The 24,848-nt window shown below is 39.1% G+C and overlaps 1 protein-coding gene across 2 annotated transcripts in view; it reads left to right on the top strand.

Annotated features, from left to right (window-relative positions):
- Positions 1 to 24,848, top strand: part of PARG (poly(ADP-ribose) glycohydrolase) — a 66,109-nt gene that overhangs the window by 27,852 nt on the left and 13,409 nt on the right. For both annotated transcript variants that reach the window (XM_069864068.1, XM_069864067.1), the window contains exons 9-15: positions 1,188 to 1,345; positions 11,386 to 11,465; positions 13,792 to 13,852; positions 14,508 to 14,583; positions 16,472 to 16,619; positions 23,638 to 23,716; positions 24,496 to 24,604. In XM_069864068.1, coding sequence (XP_069720169.1) covers positions 1,188 to 1,345; positions 11,386 to 11,465; positions 13,792 to 13,852; positions 14,508 to 14,583; positions 16,472 to 16,619; positions 23,638 to 23,716; positions 24,496 to 24,604 — 711 coding nt within the window. The remainder of the gene's footprint in view (positions 1 to 1,187; positions 1,346 to 11,385; positions 11,466 to 13,791; positions 13,853 to 14,507; positions 14,584 to 16,471; positions 16,620 to 23,637; positions 23,717 to 24,495; positions 24,605 to 24,848) is intronic.

The following is a 24,848-nucleotide window of genomic DNA, read 5'->3' as shown; positions in this document are numbered from 1 at the left end:
TAACATGCTGTCCAAAATATACTATTTTTGTAGGCTTTTAGAACTTATTAGAGAGAGCTGAGAAGCTTTTTTCGCCTTCTAGCTGTGTGACTTCTGCCATCATAATACAGCTTGTTAATTAGAGGACACAATGAGATTCAGTGAAGGTAAATGGAGTAGTTGTAAGACTGAAGGGAAGCGTGTTTGCTTTGTGGAGTCAGGGCTGTCTACTAATTTAGACTGCTGAGTACCAAATTCTGTACTCACAGCTCAAAAGATTAAAATGTAGCTCTCGGCTCTCCTGGAGCTAGGCTAGTTGTGATGGTATTAGAAGAGGAAGTGAAAACTTCTCTTTCTCCTGTCCAGTGGGTTTATTGTAATTGTTGCTGGATTCCATAGCAGTCAGAATGATATCCTGACCCCTGTATTATCCCATAATTGAGAATAAAAGATGCTGCAAACATAGTGAAAATTCCAAAGTAGGAAGCTAAAACCTGATAAAATGGAAGATGTGAAATGGTTCAGGGTTTTTTTTGGTGTCCCCTCAGTTTTTTCCTTTGTATATTAACGAAGGCCTGTCTAGAGCCAAATAAAAACTCCAAACTGAAGGCAAAAGTGACACTGAGCTTTCTGTTCACTCTGATTACAGAAGAATGGTTAACAATGCACTTTGTGCAATTGTTTATCAGTATTATTTCTTCAAGTAGGATGGAAAAAAATTCAAAATCTGTCATAGAGCACAGTCTGCAGCATGACTTTCACCTTTCTTTGTAAGGTATGAAGCGTGGTTATTGTAGCTGAAAGCATTCCTGAGGAGTTTCTTAACTAAACACCTGGTGAAAGTGGGGATTTACTTCAGTTTTTATGACTGCCCAGGATTTGTAACATCCCATCTATTCTTTTTCCCCCTCTCCTTCCCTGTTGTTTTGTTTGATAAGTTGTGTTTTCTTGGTCTTTCTTTTTGTTACTGATTAGAAATCTGCAGTTCGTCAAGCAAGCTTTTTCCAAATCATCTTGAATAAACTGTTCTTGACTTTAATGGTGCTGCTGATTAAAGGGTTCACCAATGGCCTAAATTACTCTTGCTCTAATTTAACAAATGTAATTTTGTGCTCCTGTTTTTTCTTTCAAAATGGGTAAGCTAATTTTTCTCTCATTCCCCCTCTTCTCTCCTGCCCCTCCCTCCCCCTCACTTCTTTTATTGGTAGCCAATACCTCTGCTGAAACAAAAGATGAATCACTCCATCACAATGTCACAGGAACAGATTGCAAGTTTCCTGGCCAATGCTTTCTTCTGTACTTTTCCACGTCGCAATGCGAAGATGAAGTCTGAGTATTCCAGTTATCCAGACATTAACTTCAACAGGTATGGCACTTCGGAGTAAATGGAGCTGATAACCCTTCAATGAAAATGTTGTTATTGTCATTTAGGGGAGAAACTAATTTCTTTCATGTTTCTGTCACTGATTTCAGTCATTTCCTTTCTGTCTTCCCTTTTTACCTCCAAGGGACAAGAAAGCTGTGCAGCTGTGTTGGAAAGGATTTTGAGTGCAGGAAGATATGCCTAATATTCCATATTGTCTTTTTTTTCATGCATGCACATGCAGACACGCTTTTGCTGTAGCGTAATTAAGGTGATACAATTCCCTATCTCCTCATAAGCCATTCATCTGTGAATGGCATGTTTCAGTTGTGCTTCAAATATTCTCTGTACATTTAAATTAAAGGTCAGTGTTTTCCCCAGCCATGTTTCTGTTGTCTGCTTTGTGTCAGCAGTGGCGATCTGCAGTGGCAATCTGCACGTTAGGTCAGATCAATAAGATTTGACTCTCCGGCATCCATAAAATCTCTTATCATTTTCAGGCAGTTGTAGAGCTGCGTGTTAAAATAAACCTGTCTTTTTTGCTGCAAGTTAGCCTAAAAAAGGTTTTAAGACCACAATAAAATTTAAAGAAAGATAATCTGATTTCTAAAAACACACTTATTTTTTCCTCAGTGTTAGGTTACAGAGAGGTGGGTTTAGAAATTTTTCTTCTCATATTTTGTTTTTTAAATATGCTTCTTTCATTTTTCAATGGGGAAGAGGACGGAGACAGTTCCTCCTGCCAGATATTATTGTATGCGTGAACCTGTAGGTTTGAAAAGAGTTTGTTGTCTTCTTCTGGCCACTTCAATACAAGTCTCTGTACGTCAGCCTTAAGTTTATTAGGCTGGAGCTTGGATAGATTATTGATCTGGAGCTGTTCTTATTCCTCACAGTAACATGTGTAGTATATATGCTCTGAACACAGAGATGAAATATAAATACACCGTTAAATCACTGGAGTAGCTTCATATTCACGTGTCTGAACCTGACTATTCTTCAGTGTTTGCCAGTTTATGCAGTTTTTTATATAATTAGTTTCCATTTTCAGTCCTTTTTTTACTTAACCATTTGTTAGATCATAATTTCTCCCTTCATGTATTTTGCATTTGATAATGAGCAGATTAGTGAAGCAGAATAGAGGAGTGAAAGGCAATGGATACAATAAAAGAGAAAGTAAGGGTGGGACAGGTGGGGTGAGAGCTGAAGGAGATTGAAGAGAGTGAGTGGTGGAGAGAGCACTAGAAGAATTAGCACTGTTTACTATCATGGATAGTGTCCTATTCCTTTCTCCTCCTGTCAACCCTGTGCTATCTCACCTCAAAGTTAGTCTTTAAGTAGCAAGGACAGGCAAAAAATGGCAAGTTTCCAACTATTGTTTCAGGCAACAAGGTTTGGTCTGTGGCAGCACTTTACACAGAAGCCTTTCATGAAGCTGGATGTACTCAAAAGGCAGCAGGCAATGACTGCAGTTAAAACATTTGTGACTTTTCCCCCTCTGTATAACAATGCTTTGATGTAAAGGCTGCTGCTCTGCTCCGTCTGTTTGGGAACAGGCATAACAGATTGTTCCACACAGCAGCCCTTTCTCCCCACAGCATTACGCTCTGGCAAAAGCTGCAGACTTGGATCTTTCCTCAGCATAATTCATCTGCTGCGTAGCTGTGAATGAATGACTTTGTTCTTTTGGTACAAAAAAAAAAATCTGTTGTGGTTCCCTAATGAAGCAGAATTACTGAGTGGATGAATGCTGGCAGCTGGGGGATTTTTTCTTAGTGGTTGTGGTGTTCCTTGGTTCTGCTATGCTTGGCCTTTCTGCATTCAAACAAAATGCTTCCTACCATCCTTTCAGCAATTTGAGACTGGAAAAATAAATAACATCTGTGCTTAAGTTGGAAACACAGTGGTGTGAGCTGTTTCTTACTTATGTTTTCGGTTTTACACAGCAGCCATTTATTGATTCACTTTCTGCAGTCTTAAACATTAGTACCTTTTTATACACTATGAAATAGTTTCTACACATAAATGTTTTCATATTCCCCTCTTCCCTCCCAGTCTCTCTCTGCTTTGGTTTTTTTGTCGTATTAACTAGTGTATTGTGACTTCCACCCTTGTTCCCCCGAGATAAAATCTGTTCGACAAAACAACAAACCCTGCAAGGTGTTTAGAATTTCCTCACCCCTCGCCTTCCTTGCCCCTTCTGTTCAGCATTTTGTGGTGCACCAGTGCTTGACACTGTTGCTGCAGTGGTGCTGTCAAGTTGCTTGAGCACTGGTGCATGTGCTAATAACTGCAACTGATCGGAAGGCAGGTCATTTTATAGGTTACTATTGACATAAGTCATCTGTGCTTTACCTCTCCTCTCCTGCCTGTTGGTCTTGCCAAATAAGGGGAGGAAAAAGGTGACCATTCCTCTTTTGATACTGAAGCACTCAGTTTAATAGTATGTTGTGACACTGTATCTATTATGATTATTCATGGTGCTACAGACTGAAAGTCACTTGTGTATAGTGAAATATTCAGTAGTTGAATTGAATTCTACCCTTTTGTACTTGGCAAGGATAGGCCTATTATGATTCTTAAGCCGTTAATAACATAATTCATTTAAAAGGTATTTAATAAAATTGAATTTGTGAGTCAGCTTTGAGAGCTTTGATATTTATGAATTCTAGTACATAGGATGACATCTGCTCAGTGGCCAAACATGAGATCATATTAAATAGCATAAAATACTGCTTCCATTCAAAATATTAAGCTACATTTAAGAGTTCAACTCATCCTTTTAAAAATACTTCTGTAATATATAAGATGGAAATAGATTGGAAGGCTCTATATGCAAAAATATCCTGTCACAAAAGAAATAAATGATTAAATCTGCCATTTTATTCCTCTTAACTGATAAATTTTCTGTGGAAGTTGAATGCAGACTGTGAATGGATCTGTGCTTCTGGGGTCATCTCTACTTCATGATGTTGGTTGCACAGTTTAAAGTAGTTTCTTCTAGTGATGCTCATAACTAATCTTTGAGAGTAGTTTCAGGTTTGATTTGCACTTGTATAAAAGCTGTACTCCTTGAGATATATTAAGTATAAGATGGAACCAGGCTTTCTTGCATTGATTTTTTTTTTTTTTTTTGAGACGCCGGATTGGATACAGTTTGCAGTCTCATGAGACTTTTGCGCTGTGGAGGTTTTACTTCCCTGTTGACCAAGTTATCAGACCTTTATCAGGGTCTTAACTCTATAGAATTTGGTAACTTGAGAAACGACCTAGTTTGGTCATTTATAATCAAAGTTGGATTGTATATAAACGCAAAGCATAAGGAAGAAAACTTCTGCAACCTTGAGTCAGCGTTCTGGATGACTGAAAAGCTAACAGATTTATCGAGGACCCACTGTGCTTTTTCTATGTCTTTGACCTGCTACCTGTCTGTTCTTAGCTGGTGTGTCAGCTTACAATAATGCCTGTTTTCCTCTTTCAAAAGGCAAAACTACACATCTGTAATAGCTCCCATCAAGGCAGTTGTGGCTGAATTCATAATTGAAGGTAGTAGTCTAATGGTGCAAGCCTGGTGGATCTTACTGCACATATATTAGTGGATGCTCTGGTCTGAAACTGCCAGTATTCCACTAGGGCTGGGTTTCTTCATCTTTATCAAACAAACCTTTTAAAGTAATTTCAAGTGATTGGAAACGAGGGGAAAAACCTGCTAGTTAAGATATATAGATCTTTTTACGGAATGTATAACATATGAAAGGAAATGGGCAAACTGTATAGCATGTTTATGCAAGAGAATTGAGATCTAATTTACCAGTAATGCAATTGTATCTTTGTAAACAACATCTATTTTGCAACACTAATGAGTGTTCTCTGGGGAATAAATAATCTAGCAATTTTGAGAGAACTTGGTTTGGACCTAGAGATGCATTGCTTCTCTGAGAAGTGGGTCTGGGTTTTCTGAGTTTACAGACGGATTCTGTTGTGCCTGCCTTAGGGCAACATTCAGATTAATCCTGGCTGGAATACTCTGAGTGGAGGATAATTTTCTCAAAAAACTTGAAATCAGCATTTGTGTGTGGTAAATGGTGAAATACTCTGTAAGTAGACAACTTTAAAAGGATGCTCTGCTTAACAAGTCTGGCGTAATTACTTTGCTGTAGTGATTAAAACAGTACTTGATGTGAATATTTTTTGTTAGTTAATATAGCAATTTCCTCCAGAACTAAGTTCCTCCAGAACAAAATTACATTGCTCAATTTTTTGTTTATACCAGTCTGAAAAGTCCTTATTTAATCTAATCATTCTGATTAAACATAAGGGTGTCAAATAGTACAGTGTCCTTAAATAACTTGGAGGTAATGCCAGCCCATAGCTGTGACACTAAATAAGAAATTAACACCAAGGAAATTCAAAACCTCTAAATTACTTCCTGTATAAACAGAGAAAAGGAAGTAGTTTTAATGCAAAAAGGTGGAATTCATGTTATTAAGTCGAAGAGACACACAGAGGCACCAGGAAGTCAGAACTGAAATTACTGTACCTGACTTGTGTAAAGTTGTGCTACCATTTCCTGTGGGATCTGAACTGTGCTGTTTCCTTCTGTGGTGTCAGAGCTGGTTAATTTGTTTGCCTTTTATTTCTCTGGGCAGAACTTCACATCTGGATTGTTCTGCTTTTCATTTGTGTAGAAGTCTAAATTTCATGAATTGAGGTTTTGCTATTCTAAGTAGTTCTCACTTATAATACTTTCAAAGGCTGCAGGACTTTCTAAGGGTTTATCTTTGTAAGGGTTTATTATTTTTTTTGATTGGATATAAGGATTTCCCATTTTAATTTGGCTGAGATTTTCTCATCTTACATTAACTGATGTTTAAGTATATAAGGCTGTCTAGGGCAGGGATCTTCAGACTTTTTTGATCACACCTCTTGGCAAAGAATTTTAGAGTGTGCACCCCAAATATATACATATTTACTTATAAATACCGTATTTGTGCTACTATACAAATATATTGCGTTCTAAACCATGCACAAAAATAAATTTTAAAAGGATGAGATAAAGATGAAATAAACACCTTTTAAAAAATATTTTTATTTCATGAATGATGCAAAAATATTTTCTTCCTGTGACCTGGGTTTTCTTCCACCCCTGGGGTGGTTTGGAGACCAGAGTGGGTCTATCATGTTACATTCACAAAGTACAGGTGTGTCAGTAGGAATGAAACGTCATGTAATTCATTTCCCTTCATAGTGTAAGTGCTAGCAGTGAAACACTTGTTGCAGCACTGTTCTTCATTAAAAGTCCTTGACCAGCAACTGAGTGGAGCTGTCTTCTGTATTTTGCATCAAAGTGAGGCTTTAGTGATGTAGCACTCGGGTTCACGAGGCAGATACCCATTTCGGTATGGGTGGAGCTTCACCCCATACGCAGTCATTTGCAACAGTTTTCTCAGAGTATCCTTGAGGCAAAGGATACAGGGAATCACTGCAATTCCAGTTATTCCTATGTGGTTGGCTGAATTGCTTTCATGTATTTAGAGAGTGAAGGAGACTGTTCTCTGTCCTCTGTGGTTGTGTGATAAGCACACATCACTATATATGCATTCCAGTTCTTACATGATGGGATTCTCTCTCTGTGCGTATTAAGGCATACAGATTTCCTAGACATTAGATACCCTAATATCGATAGGTGGTCCTTAAAATGCCTGTGGCTAGGGTTACTTTGAGCACAACTGAGTAAAAATGTCAGATAATATTGTGGCAGAACCCTTATTGAAACAAACTGATCAGCTGTGCTTAGTGTTGCAGATCAAAGCCTGCAAAAATACCAAACTGCAAATACAATACTGCTTTTGAAAAAGGGGGAGGGTTATTTTTCTCTTCTGCTTGTGGAACTCCACCTTTTTATTTTTCCCCAGAGGAAAACTATTACAGGAGAAAGATGGAAGAGATCCTTCCTGTGAGCTCCCCAGTGTGACCGATGTAATCTGAAGCGATCAGCTTATTGTGCCGTTCAACATTATTAGTTTTTCCTTTAGGATTCCATGTATTGGTATGAAATTTTTGTAGTTCCCTTTGAGATTTGTTGAAATTGTTTAAGGAAAACATCCTCCCTTATGGGGAGGATGAGGCTCCAGTCACATGGGGAGGAATACAGATTTGACAGTAACATAAGTAAGTGTGATATTCCCCCCCGCCTGTACAGATCAGATAAGTTCAACAACAAGATACAAAACCAAGATGCTTGGTTCATTCTTCTTTTCAAGAGTTTTGTTGTCCTGCACATTAGACTGGAGCTTTGTTAAGTGATTACCTGTATTCAGTATTTTCATTTCTGCTTTAACTTTCCATCCTTCTCCCTGCTTGGTCCCTTTACTGGGTGAAATTCTGTCCACACAGCTTCCTTGTAAATCCTTCTTCCACTTTCATTTGTAGGAGAAAAATGAGGTTTTGCTAAAATCTCTTGCACTTGTTTAGAAGCTGTGTTATCTTTGATGAGATAATACTCAAGTACTAGAGTCAATACAAGCATCTTCATCTGGAGTGGTAAAGAAAAAGGCACTTTTTAGTGCCTGTGGTAGTTAAGTGAAAGCACACAGTTAATTGTGGGGACTGTAAGTCTAGAATCCATGCCTTTGCAAACAGCACATATGAACTGCCATGGATTTACTTATGAGAAGTATTGTTTGGAATATGATCCCTACTGTAAATTTTTGCACATTGTTAGAGTGTGAACTGCTTTGAGTCTTATGGTAGGCTCCTATTTCAATGTTAAGCCCTGATTATAGTCTTTGAAAAGAAGTATTTGAAGGAAGCGCAGCCTGGGGATGGGAACATCCAGGCTGGAGATGGAAATGCTGATATGAAATTATTTAACTGGAGGTTAAACCATGTGACTGTCGTGGTTCCTTCTATTCAATGAAATTCCTGGAGCCAGTTCTTTAAGTAACATCAGGGGATCAATACAGCTCCTTAGAAATTAAATTCTAGAGGTAAATACTGTATTTTAATTATACTTTAATCAGAAACAATGTATTTTGAAACTGTTTACTTAAGCTGGTTCAGTTTTTCCCCAGGAAACTATATATATGCCAAGGTCATTTTTGTGTAGCTCTAACGTTAAATCATGCTGGTGTTGCGTCATTGGAAATGCACCCTTAGAAATACCACACAGATTTGCTGCTGATCTCTGCACTTGAAAGACTAAGGAGCAGGTTCGTTAGAGCTTTTGGCTCCAGCTTTCTAAGGCAGAAACGTTGGTTGAAAATCAGACGATTGTGAGTTTGCAGTCAATGAGACTGCAAAACCTAGAAGATTTATTTTGCTTTTTAAATAATTTTTCCACCTTAAAAATTTAGGGAAACATGGAGGCAGATTTAGATTAGACATTAGGAAGAAATTCTTCATGGTGAGGGTGGTGAGGCACTGGCACAGGTTGCCCAGGGAAGCTGTGGCTGCCCCATCCCTGGACGTGTTTAAAGCCAGGTTGGATGGAGCCTTGAGCAGCCTGGTCTGGCTCCTACTGTGTTTATGACATTGCTCAGAGATCTGCTTTCCTGTGTTTTTAACTCTCTAACCTCGATTCCCTGAGTACTTACATGTATCTCTGTAGAGGTGTTTTGTCTAATTAACCTTGCCACTGCTGTGGTTTGGAAGCCAAAGATAAATTTGCATCTGTTTGGTGCTCTGCCCTGCAAGCTTTCTTAGCTCCTGTGTCGGCTAAATTGGAGTTTGCTGTGTGGCAATGGGAACATCTTGTACAAAGTAAAAAAGCTTACGTATGCAGTTGCTGGTAATATTTCAGTTGCTTCAACTGAAAGGGGCCTTGCAGTGCTTTGCATTTGATTTACAGAGCACTTCATTTGGATGAGTTCTTTAATTGGAATTAATGGGTTTTGGCCTGGAGTTCTTCTGTCAGGAAATGGAATATGTGGTTTCCACTTAGGATTTTGGGTGTAAAAGCATAAAAAACATAGCTCATGTTGTGTCATAGTGAAGAAAAGTAGATGTTTTTTGAGGAGGAGAAGAATGATGAGTGCTCTTGTGCTGTAAGAGATCCGATGCATGTAGTTACTGGATGCATAGAGCTACTAGGTCAAAATACAGATAATTTTGAACACTACAGTATTCTTCTATTCCTGCTATGTGGCGTATCCCTCTACAGCAAGGGATGGCTGTCCCGAAACCCATTCTGTTGTTACCTTGTGTTTTTTACCCAACTATATAGGGCTAAAACAGAAATACAGCGCTCTCATCTCATTATTGTAGTTACAGGTGGTGGTTCAGGAATATTTATCTGCTGTAAATAAGATTTTTCAGCAGCAAATCAGCATTACTCTGGCTTTGATCCCAGAGGAGAAAGAAGAGGTAGTTAGTATGCTTTTAACAAGAGGAAAGGCAAGCCAGTGCTGAACACTTCAGATTTTAACAAAGATTTGTTTGAAATTCCCCACTTGACAGAGTGACTGCGTTTTGGTGAGTAATTGTAATGGATGAGACCAAGTTCATCTGCCTTGCCATTGCCTTTTAGCTTGACATGACTTATGTCAGGTAGGGTTTTACCAGTTCTGAGCTTCTCCTGCCCAATCCACTGGTTATGCCAAATCTTGTGTCATGTTTGTGATGTGAAGAACACTCTCCTGAGAGTCTGTGACATAAACAAGGTTTGAATTTGATGAAAAGAGGCAAAGCCCAAGTAAAGTCATGATTGCACTAACAGATCAGTTAACCATTTTAAAGGATTTGTACCAAGTGAGACTTCCAGATAAAAGGTCAGAGATCATTTATGCATTTAGGCAATACGTGTGCCCCTCCCAGCTCTTACTTTTATGAATCCCATATTAGTTGTGCAAGCACAAGCCTTTGATAGAACTTGCATATCTGCCCATTTTAAAATAGACTGTACAAGTCTGGAGCTTGCTTTCTTCGAGTCCTGATTATTTATTCAAAGAATAAAAAAGTTTCCATAAAACATTATTAACCTCTTTAAAGTTGGCTTTTGTGACTTAATATAGATTTTTTGGATGAAATGGATCTCTTCAGCATGTATACTTCGTAAGAACTTTTATGTACAAAAAAAATCTAGTTCACTTGACTACTAAAAGCTAAATCCACCTGACAGTGGTCTGGTTTTAAAGGCGAGTTGTCATTCCAGTACATGGAAACAAATGAATAATGTTGTGTCATTCCTTTACTTAACCTCTTTATTGGGGGGGATCTTACGTCCTCGGGGCTTTTGCTGTAGCAGACATCTTTTAGTCAACTTCCTACTCAAAGGATATTATTTCTGAAGTCGCTGCTATTTTTCCTTCCAGATAAATTCCATTAAGTATTGCCAATAACAATGCCATGTCACTTTGTTGGAAGTGAAATTAAGTAATGCGTGTTCAAGTTGCTGGAAGATAGATGATGCAGTAGAAGTGGTTCAGCTAACCTTGAAAGAATGCATTCACTTAATGGCTGAAAATAGGACACTGCTTTTTAATGCTTAGATTTTTACAAATGAATGTTAGAACCCTGTAATAGCCCAGTGGATGAAGCTGTTTCTGCTGGGGGTGGGTTCTTTTTTTAAGAATCACTGCTGGTGCAGTGCAGCTCTTGAAAGCAGTGTGGTTGCGTTAATGTTCTGCAACTCACTGAGCTGAAAGTAGGGTAAGATGTGGATCTTGGAGTAGTCAACATGTACACTTTCACCCCTCAGTCGTGTATTTTAATCTAAGCCAGTCTGTTGCAAATAAAACTAGTAGCTCTCCTGGATGTTCATAATGAAATCATATTGTTTGATATTTCAAAATCAGTGTCGGTGAGATAGGCATCTTCACTCAGCATCTTCACTGGAATCTTAGCAAGTGAACAAACTTGTTGGTCCTAAAGACAATGGAGGGGCTGTCTAGAGGGTTCTTTCCACAGCAAAGTATTTAAATGCAAGGCTATTTAAAGTATGCACTTAATAGTTAAAAAAATCAAATCACAATTATTAATTAGCCTAATTACTATGCACTATATCCCAGAAATCTAATGAATTGCTTTTATTTCTTGTTTTTCAGATTGTTTGAAGGACGGTCACCAAGGAAGCCTGAGAAACTTAAGACCCTTTTTTGTTATTTTCGGAGAGTCACAGAAAAAAGTATATCCTTTATTCTCTTATTGAACTACAAAGTAGATAAATGAAAAATTTAAGTCATTAAATTTAGGAATGGCTATTCAGTGTTGTGATGGAAGCGTGTAACAAAAGCCAGTTTGCTGAATGCACTGATATTCCTACTAATGGCACTTCTCATACAGATGATGCATGCAGTTAAATTTTTTGCACAGAGCTTATTCTGTTTCCTTGTTTCTGAGAAGCACATATGGGGGGATGTGTAAAATATATAAAGGCATATTTTCACCTCTCTTTATAAATATATGCATAAAGTGTGTGTGTGTGTATAAATGCGTGTATGTAAATATACACACGTATAATGTTTGCAATATATGCGACTACTTGCTCTACCGCTTCAGAGTGAGAATTTAGAGGGAACTTAGCACCATTGAGGTCATGGGCCTGGAGATCCTATATCAAGTTTCAAGTTTCCTGCAATATGCCCGTTTAGTCTTTTGAATGTAATGTTTGTAGTTCAGAGGGAATTTCCTGTTTGTGTTGATATTTCAGTTTTTCCCCTTCTATTCTCCCAAAGCAAAGCTGCTGTGAAGTTTGCCCAGTTCAAATAAAACATGTGATAGCAAGACATGTGATATCCCCAACTCCTTTAGAAGTCAGTGTGATATTTTCCTTAGTGTGCGTAGTCAGATATTCTGTTGTTACCATGAATTTGAACCTATTTTCAAAAATAGATTTATTTGTTGTGAGAACTGAGAGCGCTTTTATATTGTATTTGTGGGGAGCAAGGGATGTTGCTGCAGCAGCATACATCACATCTGCAGCAATATCCTTGTTAGAGTATTTTTTTAGAGAACTTTACTGAATCAGTATTTCAGTCTTGGCTTCATATTTTCTCCGAAGGATTTGTTTAAAAAGAAAGATGGCTTTAAGCTATTCAATATAGAAATCCCTTTGCTTGGTTCAGTCTTCAGTTCATTTTATTTCGCCACAAATTAAATACAGGTACATCCTGTGTCAAACTTTCAGCAGTGTCAATAGACCTAAATCTCTGAGGTAAAAAGTAAATCCCGATTGATTTGGAACTGGGACCGTGTACTAACTTTTTTATGCTTGAGTAATAACGTCTTCATGCAAACCAAATCCTAAATTTAAGCAGCTGTCCCTGACACCCTGTGCATACGCAATCTGTTGGGAACTTGCTTTATGAAGGTACTGGTTTAGATTTCTTAAAATCATAACTTTAAATGAGATTCTTGACTGCTCTTTTCTTGAACTAAAAATTTCTTTAAAAGACCCCATTCCTTTATGGGTTTGTTCCAAATCATCAGTAAGACTGAAGTAATTTAGCTCTATAAATTACTGTAGTAATTTTGCAACTCTTTTTATTGTAAATGGTAATTGGATTCCTTGTAAAAGAACACAGTGGACGCTCTGTCTACTGACAGCTTTGTGCTCAGAAGGTGAATGCTCTAATATTTAATGTATCGCCATTCCCGTGTGTAAAAGCACTTGATTACTGAAATCTGCACTTTTTTTCACTAAACTCCTATAATTTTGAAGAACAGCGTAGGATTTGTTATGGCTTTTGGAAGGATATTGTTAATGTTTTTCACAAGCAGTAGACTTACTGGAGCAAAGAAATGAGTCTGAAAAGAAATGAGTCTCAACCTAATAAAAGGTTGATATTTTCCTTCTGTTGCAAAACTCAACTTTTTTGAGTAAAATAAGGAGAGGAGATAACACATCCTTCCTGCAACGAGCAGTAGCTTCCCTTTTTCTCTTAAGGGCAGGAGTCTTCCCTCAGCTGAAATACAGTGAATTTCACTGGCATCTTGGCAGGGCTGAAAAATGGCTTGATTTGGAATCTTGCATCTTTATTGGCCTAGTAGGACTTTCTTGGAAGTACAAGCTGCTGCTTCATCCATCCATAGGCTGAGTACTTAGAATTGCTTGTTGGCACTGAGCAGTAGTTACCTGTAAAGGTTCATAGTCCCTTTTTTTCTAAGCAGCACATTTTCCTTTAAATATAACTATTGAGTCTCTCTGGTAGTGTTTACAGTTGAAATGAAAATCACTTAAGAAATATATTTCCCTTGATTTGGGAAAAGAAAAATACTCAAACTCCAAAGGGAGAAAAGAAGTGAATATTTCTGTCTTCATGGTACTTGTTTTCAATTTGAACGTGGATTGTCAGGGGAAGACTCAAAGCTGCTCTTGAGGAAGGTTAAGCTGCTGTGTTTGTGCCAAGAATGATATTTGTTGTAGTTTTAAAACTTTGCCACTTAAAATAATGCAAGGACTAAAGCTCCAGCAGTTAATGCATTTTCCTGTGGGGTTGGTTTGCCTGCAGAACCTACGGGTTTGGTGACGTTTACGAGGCAGTGTCTGCAGGAGTTTCCAGACTGGGAAAGGTGAGTCAATCATCCTGTTAATAGAAAAAAGTTTTTAAATCAATGATAACCAAATCTCATTCATATTGAATTGATTCAAGCCTGGACGTACTAGAGAAAACAATGTTTGGTATGGATTATTATGGAGAGGAGTTCAGAGGGAAGTGGGTGAACTGCCACGAGTAGTTTTGAGTGCCCTGAGTTTTCCAGGATGTTTGTTTGCCTGTGAAGCCAGTAAGACTTAAGTGAATTTTGAAAACAATAGTATGTCCTTGCTTCTGTTCCTTGAGTGGGGAAGACTGAGAGGTACAATTCGATTTCAGAAATGGCAGGAAATAAAATGAGCATGAAAACTGAGGTGTGGCAGCTTTCCTGCTGCTTAGCAAGTTAATGTGGGACAGACTTGTGTGAAAAATGTATAACTTCTGTTTCAAATGTGGGGTTTTATGGTGAAAGAGGTAGAGAAACTGAACATTTGACTGTGCTAAACTTCTACAAATTGTTTTTGAAAGGCATGTGCATTTCTTGTAGTCCATCAGGGTTTTTTTTTAGAAAACACCTTATGTTAAAGGTGTGAGAGAAGTTTAGGTTTGGATGGGTTTTCTTTTAAAATTGATGTCTTAGTGTGGAGATTTTGTAATTATTCTTTCTGTACAATGTTCTTCCTCAATTACAGGTCTCAGAAAAAGCTGTCTAGATTGCATGTCACCTATGAAGGCACCATTGAAAGCAATGGACAGGGTATGCTACAGGTAAGTGCAGAAAACAGCTTATGTCCTCTATGTCATGTTTTTGTCATATGTTTACAATCTGCCAGTTTAACAAAGTTTTTTTTGATCATAAATAGACTTAAATGACAAGATATTATGCAGCATAAAAGAGACATCAAAATTAATTCTGTGGGTAGTCTTAATGCTGTCAATATTCCCCAACTCATCTAGGTTTGCACATGTACCTGGTACAGAAAGAGCTGACAGAAAATCACAAGCCCTGGACAGCTTCAGGTCTTTGGTTCAAGCCAGGATCAGAGATTGACAAGATAAAGTTTCAGGCTGTGATTTTGATGAGTTGTCAAGGGTTTTAGTTTATTTTTAAGAAATTATTCTTGTGCCCCAGGCAGTGACCAGGTCAGTGGTTCAGGAGACTTCCCTGCTGCTGCCAGCCCCACTGTTTCCATCTGGGAGCCAGTCAGCAAAAGAAATGCATGAGGAGGATGTCCTTTCCATGTCTATAGCAAGGAACACATCTGAGTTTGCAAATTAGATGTTTGGGTTTTGCTTTTCTTTTGAGAGAAAATAAAGTCTGCCTTCTAGAGTTAGGTTATTAAAAAAAAACAAACAACAGCAAACAGACCCATAAAAATTATGACTTCTTTAGCCAGGAACAAGCACTGTAAAGGAAGGGGAGAAGGGAGAAGAGGGGGGACTGTTTTCAGTGGTGCTTTTTGCTCAGACGTTAGAACGTCTCATGACTTTATGAAACTTGAGCACTTAAATGTGTATTGAAATTCGTAAGAACTAAGCAACTGCTCAGCAATAATCACTTATCATAGAATCCTTTGGTTGGAAAAGATCTTTGAGGTCATTGCATCCAACTGTACCTGTCCACTACTGTGTTGTATCCCTGAGCACCTCGTCTAACTGTCTTTTAAATTCCTCCAGGGATGGTGAACCAACCACTTCCCTAGGCATCCTCTGGCAGTGTTTGAGAACCCTTTCGGTGAAGAAATTTCCTGATATCCAATCTGAACCTCCTCTGGTGCAATTTGAGGCCGTTTCCTCTCTCCTGTTACTTGGGAGAAGAGGCCAACACCTGCGATCTACACAGGTGTTCACGTCACTCCAGCAATTTCTGTTCCCCTCCTGTAAATACGCTCTCATCAGCTATCTAAGTAAAACCAGTAGGAAGGTAATAGCATCTGAAAGATGAAGTGACTTTTAAAATTTATTCATTTTTATGGGCAGTTAATTTGCGTAAATAGTAATCACTACATTGAATAGACCTATATCTTTTTGTAACTGTTGTCTATATAAAGATGTAATATGCAAAATAGGTGTTATTGCAGCAAAACCAGTCCAACTTCTCTTGTTTAAAGCAGGAACTGTAATGATCAAAATGCCTTGCCTGGTTCAAGTGCATTTTAAAGAGACTTCATAGGAGATTCTTTTAGGTACAGAACAGCTGGTACAGGGGCAATACTGATCTAAAAATGCTTCGGTGTGGACAGTGGAGGCAGAATGCTTATTGAAGGACAACCTAATATTTCTTCAGTGTTCACAAAATGCAAGAAGAATACTGCAATTTGCTGTTTTCATCTTTCACATTTACTGAGATGTTTTTTCTTTTCAAACGTGCTCATATTTAAGACTAGCACCCACAAGACTTTGATTCAAAACATTTGAGATGCAAAACGTTGCTTTTGCTGTGTAATATCTCACTTGTTTTAAGCTTCTGAAGAGGCAGACAAATGCGAAAAGCATGCTGTTAATCACGCTCTGTTCTGCTGTGGGTATTTTTAAGTGATAGCAGCAGATTTCAACAGAATTATTAAATTCATATAGGATTTTGTTTACCTTGGCAAATGGAAGGATTTTGTACTGTTTGCTTATCTCCTAATCCTCTTGGATATATTTTTGTTAGGTTGATTTTGCAAACCGTTTTGTTGGAGGTGGTGTGACCGGGGCAGGACTGGTACAAGAGGAGATTCGGTTTTTAATCAACCCAGAACTGATTGTATCAAGGCTCATCACTGAGGTCTTGGATCACAATGAATGTCTTATCATCACAGGTTAGTCTTTGCAGAAAATGATTCACATCTCATTCTGGTTTTATATTTGGAAACTGTATTTCAAGTTGAAGGTTCTTAGTATGTTCAGTATGTTTAGTGTGCTAGTGGATGAGAAGCTCAACATGAGCCAGTAAAATGCGTTTGCGGCCCAGAAAGCCAGCCATGTCCTGGGCTGCGTCACAAGAAGTGTGACCAGCAGGGTGAGGGAGGACATTCTACCCCTCTGCTCTGGTGAGACTTCACCTAGAGCCCTGCGTTCAGTTCTGGAGTCCTCAACACAGGAAGGACATAGATTTGTTAGAGTGAGTCCAGAGGAGGCCACAAAGATGATCCCAGGGCTGGAGCACCTCTGCTATGAGAATGGGATGAGAGAGTTGGGGTTGTTCAGCCTAGAGAAGAGAAGGCTCTGCAGAGACCTTATAGCAACCTTCCAATAAAGAGGGCATGCAGGAAAGCTGGGGAGGGTCTCTTTATCAGGGAGTGCAGGGAGAGGACAAGGAGGAACGTTTTTAAGCCAAAAGAGAGGAGATTTAGATGAGATATCAAGAACAACTTTTTTCCTGTGAGGGTAGTTAGGCACTGGCCCAGGTTGCCTAGGGGGGTTGTGGCTGTCCCATCCCTGGAGGTGTTCAAGGCCAAGTTGGATGAGGCTTTAAGCAACCTGATCCAGTGGGAGATGTCCCTGCCCATAGCTGGGCGATTGGAACTGGAGGGTCTTTAAGGTCCTTTCCAACCCAAACCATCCTATGATTCTATATTTAAATGCTGTAGGGATTATAAAAATCATAGAATCATAGAATAACCAGGTTGGAAGAAACAAACAAACAAATAAATAAATAAACAAAATAACACAATACTCCCTTGATAAAGAACTTCTTTCCTCCCATGTCTCAAGATCGCAGGGATGCTGTTCTAATAGATGTTTTGTGAAGGAAACAAAACGAAACGTGATAGCAAGCAGAACTTGCTTGATAGCGAGCAAGAGACAGAACTCTTTGTCATGTATAAATGTGTTTGAGAACTCAGTGTCTTTAGGCCTAGGAAAAGAACACCATTGGGCTGTGAACGCAAAAGCCACAATTACCAGCTATGAGCTGGTCCAGGCTGTTAGCAGGTAATGCTTCTGTTGTGTTAAAGCAGGGAGGAGATGGTTGCAGTCTGGAATTTGTAACATTTGATGTGACGAGTGGGATTGAAAACTCTGAGAAGAGGAACTGCCTTCTGGTTACAGAATGAGGACGAAGTGGAAAAGGGGGAAGTCAGCATCCATTAAAAAGCATAGAAAGTCAGGAAATAGTTCTTAAGGATTTTTTTTTTTTTTCACGATTTTAATCTTCTAAGTTATGCATGTTTGTTTGCTAGTTGTGTGTTAGTTATGGGTTTGTAATCACAACATCAAAAACTAAATGGCTCTCCAGTGTGGTTGAGAGGCTGTCGGCAGAGATTTACTCTCTGCCCAGCGCTCTTCTGGAAGTGGTTTTCCTTTTGTTTCTACCTCTGTTGTAGAACTTGGAATGTGTTATTAATCTTTGGATAAAAACACCACATGTCACTATTAACAGAGAACCAGAGAGGCACAGGTCATGCTGTATGTGTCAGTTCTGCACACGGGAGCACAGAGAGTGTTTTTTATGATGGCAAAATAAAATGGTGCTGTGATAATTTTTTATTTACTCCAAAGAACAGCTAGAAAGAAAAAATATTCAATCAGGGAGGTCGTATGGCCAAATATTCTAGCAGATTATGTATATTTTACAATTTTCAGTCTACTGCAGCAAAAATGTTTGGTTTAATTACCTGAGCTGCCTCAACAGTCAGGAATTTGTACAAGTATTAGAACACATTTCTTGGAAAAGTCCTTCGAAAGCACTTCTTTCTCTCATGCACCTGCACAGCAGAAACTGGAGCTTAGATCATGCGAATCCTCCTCTGTCCTGAGCTGTCAATTGTACTGGGCAGAGCATCTTTGATTTTCAGTTTTATACTTGGTTATCTTTAAGACAGTGTTTTATTTTGTTATTTCCACCCTGCCAAAATGAATGCTTTTTTTGTGAAAGCTTGTTGCTAAATTGGCTTTTGTGATTCCCTTTTAAACGAATGAGTCAGAAAATCCTTGGCTGTCGCTGATTTCTGGTGTACATTTTTTATGCTCCTATAATGAGATTAACACATTTAAGCAGCGTCCTTCTGGGGAGGGTAAAACCAGAACACAGCCATTAGCCTGTGCAGTAACTGATCAGGGGAAAACACTTAATGTCTTTCTTTCCCCTGCAAAAAATAGTGATTTGGCACGAACAATAAAGGTGAGGATGCTTTTTCACTGCAACAGTATTCTTTGAGTTTTCTTGAGTACTTCATAGTGTTTTGCAATAAGTATTTGTGGGATGGTGCTCTTCTTTAATGGAAATGATCATTCCATCATTTTGATTTCATCCCTGGAACTCTTTGACCTCAGTTCTTGGCCAAGTCTCTGCTGTGTGTCACAATCCTCTTGATTGTGATGCATCTTGACTCAGTGGCCTAATGGATATAATGGCTGCACAGCTGAAGTTTGCAGAAGAGACTGACAAATTGGAGAGAAATTAAATCTGTTGTGATTGTGCAGGATCAGGATAAGATCACCGCTGTCATGAATACAGAACTCGTCATGCAAACAGCTGAGTTTTTCAACACAGGCAACTTCCTATGGCAATGTCAGCAGCAATGCCAGAGATTCCCATGCCTGGATTCCTCGTAAAGCTGTGAATAAGTGGCAGTGGGTTTCACTGAGTTTTTTTTCTTTTTGAGTTCACCTAAGCTTGTGCAGAGTTAAGAGCAGAGGAACCAGAGTTTGTTTAAAATCTGCAGAGTGAACAACAGCCAGTCCTGACAGCATCTTAGCGATGCATTGTCAGACCCCTAAGCACATTACCCGTGCAGTAAATGAGATCAGGTAATTAATTTGTCTGAAATCTTACTCAGAGGGGGAAAGTTGTTTTTAAGCTGGATTTAGCAGGCTGATTATGCCATTACCTGGAGAGCCAGAAAACTGATGGTGGTGCATGATAATCATAGAATGGTTTGGGTTGGAAGAATCACAGAATGGTTTGGGATGTTAAAGCCCATCCAGTTCCAACCCCCCTGCCATGGGCAGAGTCACCTCCCACTCATTGCCCACAGCTCCATCCAACCCAGCCTTGAACACCTCCAGGGATGGGGCATCCACAGCTTCCCTGGGCAACCTGTGCCAGTGCCTCACCACCCTCATCATGAAGAATTTCTTCCTAATGTCTAATCTAAATCTTTCCTGTTCCAATTTAAAGCCATTCCCCCTCGTCCTGTTGCTGCATGCCTTTGTACATGGTCCCTTCCCAACTTTCCTGTAGCCCCTTTCAGTACTGGAAGGCTTCTATAAGGTCTCCCCAGAGCCTTCTCTTCTCCTGGCTGAACAACCCCAACTCTCTCAGCCTGTCCTCATAGCAGAGGTGCTCCAGCCCTGGGATCATCTTTGTGGCCTCCTCTGGACCTGTTCCAACAGTTCCACTCCAGAACTGGACTCAGGACTCCAGGTGGGGTCTCACAAGAGCAGAGTACAGGGGGAGAATCACCTCCCTTAAAGGGAAAGAAGGAGCTGCCCCTCACTTTTTGCAGTAAATGTGCATTTATATTGGTGGCTACAAAACTATCCACATAAGTTTTTTCACACGTACGACTTTTTATTCAGTGCTAGTGGTGCTGCCTCTTCAGAGTTATTGTTTCTAGCTCCTAAGAAAAGCTCAAGGGACAGTGTGATGGGAGTTCTCCTAATCAACTAGAACTTTATAATGCCATATAGATCCCATGCAAATGAGAAGCTGGACTATGGTGTCCGAGAAAGGCATACATATTTTTAGCATTAATTGCAATGTTTTTTAGATGCCTGAGGTCCCATAATCACCAACTTTTGCCAATTTTGCTGTGTGTCTGATGCTGAACTATTAAGACTTTCACAAAGAGTGTATTTTTTAGTGATGTATGTAGGTACTTCCTTTTGAATAGAGGTAGACTTTGTTAGGTTTTGTAGCTTGTTTTTACAGTTCTGATGACACTGTGCTGTTATGCTATATTGTGCCTTGGGGATTTTACCCCGTTTTTTTTTTTATGGGAAGAAAATAAGTTCTTCAGAAACATTACCATATCCCCTTTTTCCCATACTGCTACTGTTGTCCCAGCCACAGCAGTTTTCTCTCAGGCAGTGGAAGAGGGAAGTGGTCGAATCCCCATCCCTGGAGGTGTTTGAAAGATGGGTGGTTGAGGTGCTCAGGGATATGGTTCAGTAGTGGACAGGCAGTTGGACTAGATGATCTCAAAGGTCTTTTCCAACCAAACAATTCTGTGACTGTGTCCCAGCAGTTCACTGGCAAAAGTGCTGCCAGTTGAATAACCATTTCTGTTGGAAAAAAATTTCCAGAGCTTGACTTATGAAACCCCATTGATTTTCATTAACTTTGGTTTTCTGGGATGAGTTTAGAGTTCGTGTGATTTCTTTGAGTGTCTCTGTTATTGATTTCTTTGATATATATGTATTTGCTTGATTGTTTGTTTGTTTCCTGGTGCTTTCATCATCAGATACTGCGCTTCTGTAAAAATTAATGAAAACAATGAACCTTGAAAAAGTCAGTGTAATACAGAATCACAGAATAACCAGGTTGGAAGAGACCCACCGGATCATCGAGTCTAACCGTTCCTATCAAACACTAAACCATATCCCTCAGCACCTCGTCCACCCGTGCCTTAATACTTTGGCTGTCATTTAATCTATCCTGTTATGCTATCTTGATAACCTTAGTCTGTTCTTTCCACATGCTAGACACCAAAGGAAATGCTTCCTTTCCAAAGCTGGACATTTTGTTAGGTTGCTCCCTGAAGGGAGCTCTCGGAGAAGTCACAGACTTCCCTTGTCTGTCTTGTTTTACTCTTTGCTGAGATGCTTTTTCCAAGTGATCAGTAAAAATGAATTTTACCTATGTCAGGGAAAGTCTTTCTGAAGGTCGATAGAAGTCGGACTTCTGAATATTTAAGCTGCTCGCAGTTGTCATTTGTATGAGAACATAGACGTGTGTGAATTCATAGGCATATTCTGCCGTTGCAATTTGAGGGACTGGTTTTCTAACAGGAAGGGAATCCTCAGTTGAGGAATCTTTGTCCATCCCGCTCATTTTGCATGGCAACTGTTTAAAATAGCCTCCAGTGTAATTTGTGTGCCCTTGGCGTGATTAAATCATCCAGGCAAATCTTAATATGTAGTAAGTGGGTAATAAGGCAGAGGAGTTAATGAAGCACTGAGAAGTCTTTTCAGTTAAAATGAACAAAGTAAATGAGGAAGATGTCTGGAAGTATGTGAGTAATTTTAAACAGTTTTTAACAACTTGTGTTTCCCATACCTGAGCTACTGAAAGCAAGTGTTCAAATTCCCTTTTCAGACGAGGTTAAAAGTGCGTGGGTTTGTGTTTCTGATTGTTCAATTTTTATTTTATTTTTATTTAGAGTTTGAAAAGCTTTGAGATTTAAGTTTAAACTTTTGTATTCTCAGAGCATCACCGATCTGTGCCATAGCCTTAGTAATTAGATGTTTTGTGCTGTCAGCTCCCACCTCTTTCTAAAACCTGTTTTTACTGTTAAATTTATAGGCATAGCTAGTGTCACTCTCATTACAGGGTTGCTTAACAGTTCAATTCTTACTCTTCCTGTTTGTAACTTGTGCCAAGCCATACCTGAATGAGCTGAAATTTTCCAAACAAGGCATTCTTTTCAGTCCTCTACTCTGAAATTCACCTGTTGTGAACTTAAAACAAGGGGGCAACTTGTGATTTTGCTGTGGCATAACATTAGGACTGTTTCTTTGAAGCATTTGTGTGTCCCCAGGTTTTGAAGCAGTGCCCTGAAGCTCAGTAACATGAGTTAAAAGGCAGCCTGTTAGAAAGATTGTGATCCTTACTCTCAGTTAAAATGCTCTCCTCCATGATCTCGGAATAACCTTTGATGAGCATTTGGCATAGCAGAGCGTATAAGTTAACTACTGGACCTCTTACTGAGCTGTTTTCTTACATCCCTTAATGGTGGCCAAGATGCCCTGCCGGACTTGTTCACAGAGCAGCCAGGTGTGTTCCAAACTGGTTTTGCAGGTCCTCCAGCTTTTACAGAAGGAGCTTCTTGTTCCTGACCACTGCAGCTAAGAGCAGTGGCCTTTCGGTCCATTCAGTGCTGCTAATTGCTGTGATATCTGAGCACTCCTGTCAGGAACTCTAGTACAAGGTGAAACAATTACAAGGGAACGAGTTGATTTATTTAGCAATGAGACTAGGAAGTGTAACAGCCCTGCCTATCCTGTAAGGCAACAAGCCGGGTAACCGTGTTATGTAGGAAATCTGCTTAGTTTTTAACCATCCGGCTTTCTTTTGCCTTTATGCATTTAAATTTTGTTAGAGAAATAAAATGTATAAATATAAAGCCCTATGCGCAGAATTTTGAATCTCCCTCTATTTTTCTTCTTGTGTGTCCTGAATTGTCAGCCCAGACACTGGCTAAATTGTGATGAAGTAGGGTTGCAGTGTTTTCAATAGTGGAGTGACTATTTTATCATTGTGTTTACAGATAGTAACCTATAAAAAGACAAGCTAAATGCTGGTGGTGTGAAGGCTGGCAATCTTTCTTAACCAGCTATTAGCCAGGGAAACTTTCAAGATGACAGGCAGTTTATTGAAAAGGTATTGAATTCAAGAGTGGCAGAGTTGGAAGCTATCTTCTTGTTACATACTGGACAGCATCCATAGATCTACACTTGTAATGTTCTATGATGGATGCTGCATATCGTCGGTGGAGCAGAAGCTTCCCCTGGTTACTAGATCTTGTATTCTTGGTGCAGATATGAATCTCTATTTTTCCATCGCTTCCGAGAGCTGCATGTTTATTTGGAGAAGGAACAATTCCTGTGAAAAGTTTGCCAAGTGAAAAAATATGTATGTGGATCATGTGTAATACAGGAAATCCTTTGTTTCAGGTACTGAGCAGTACAGTGAGTACACAGGCTATGCAGAGACCTACCGATGGGCAAGAAGCCATGAAGACAAGACCCCTAGGTAAAGTTCCACATAAATATTTCAAGTGAAGGAATAAATGAATGTTATCAATTTGTGAAGTTGGTGCTTCAAGTACTTCCTAGCATGTGCTTTTAAGTTCTCCATAGCATTTGCTTTAATAGAGAATTTGACTCTTTGATCTTGCTCTCTTTAGTAAAGCCAAACAAGCTAAGAAAGTTATCTCATATTAATAATGAGATATTAATGCTAATAAATGCTATCTGCCAGTATGTTTGTTCTTAAACCATCTTTTGCTGTTATGTGTTTAATCCACATTTGTGTTAAGATACTGACTGAACCCTGGATTGTAACATCACAAGAAGTTTGAAAACACCGCAGGTGTCACTGTGCAGATGTAATACCATGAATCTGAGTAGAAAGCTCTGAGCTCTTGAATTTATTTCTCCCAACAATTTAATCATTGTATATATGCAAAATTATCCAATTGGCATAGAAACACACAATGTACTCTCGTTTAAATGTTGGAGGAAGGCAGAGTCAAAGTGTTTTTGTCTGACCTTGCTGTGTTCTTATGTACTTAATAAATAGTGCTGTGTAATTAGATTTGTTTCACGTTGATGCCTAAAGTCTCGCCAGAGTACTTCAAAATGTACAGGGAGACCTGTCTCCTTTCTGATGTTGCTTTCATTCCCGATCCACAAAGACAAAACAATGTCTTCTGACAGAGCAGCTCTGCAGGGAGCTCATTTTGCATCATAATTCTGTGGCCGATACTGAACAGCTAATGTCATCTCGTTTTCTACTCCCTCTGATTTTAGGGATGAATGGCAGCGACGCTACACGGAAATTGTTGCTATAGATGCATTTCACTTCAGACGTTTCCTTGATCAGTTTGGTCCAGAGAAAATAAGAAGAGAGCTCAACAAGGCAAGTAACTTATTGCAGTGGCCTGCAGTCCAAGGCCGTTTCATTGACGTCTATTGTACCTTTTCAAATATTGTTGTATTTTCTTCAGCTGAGGAACTTCTTGCTTAGTTGTCGCAAAAGGTGTACTTTTCAGGGGTTTGCTGTCCAGTGTTAAAGCAGAAGCTTGTCAAATAGAATGACTCTTTCCCTTTGACATGCTATTCAAAGTTCTGTTTTATTTAACTTTCAAAAACATAAGTGACAT

Source organism: Phaenicophaeus curvirostris, chromosome 9 (genome assembly GCF_032191515.1).
Source record: "Phaenicophaeus curvirostris isolate KB17595 chromosome 9, BPBGC_Pcur_1.0, whole genome shotgun sequence".
NCBI lineage: Eukaryota > Metazoa > Chordata > Aves > Cuculiformes > Cuculidae > Phaenicophaeus > Phaenicophaeus curvirostris.
Note: the sequence above shows the minus strand (reverse complement) of the source record. Positions and strands in the feature narration are given on the sequence as shown.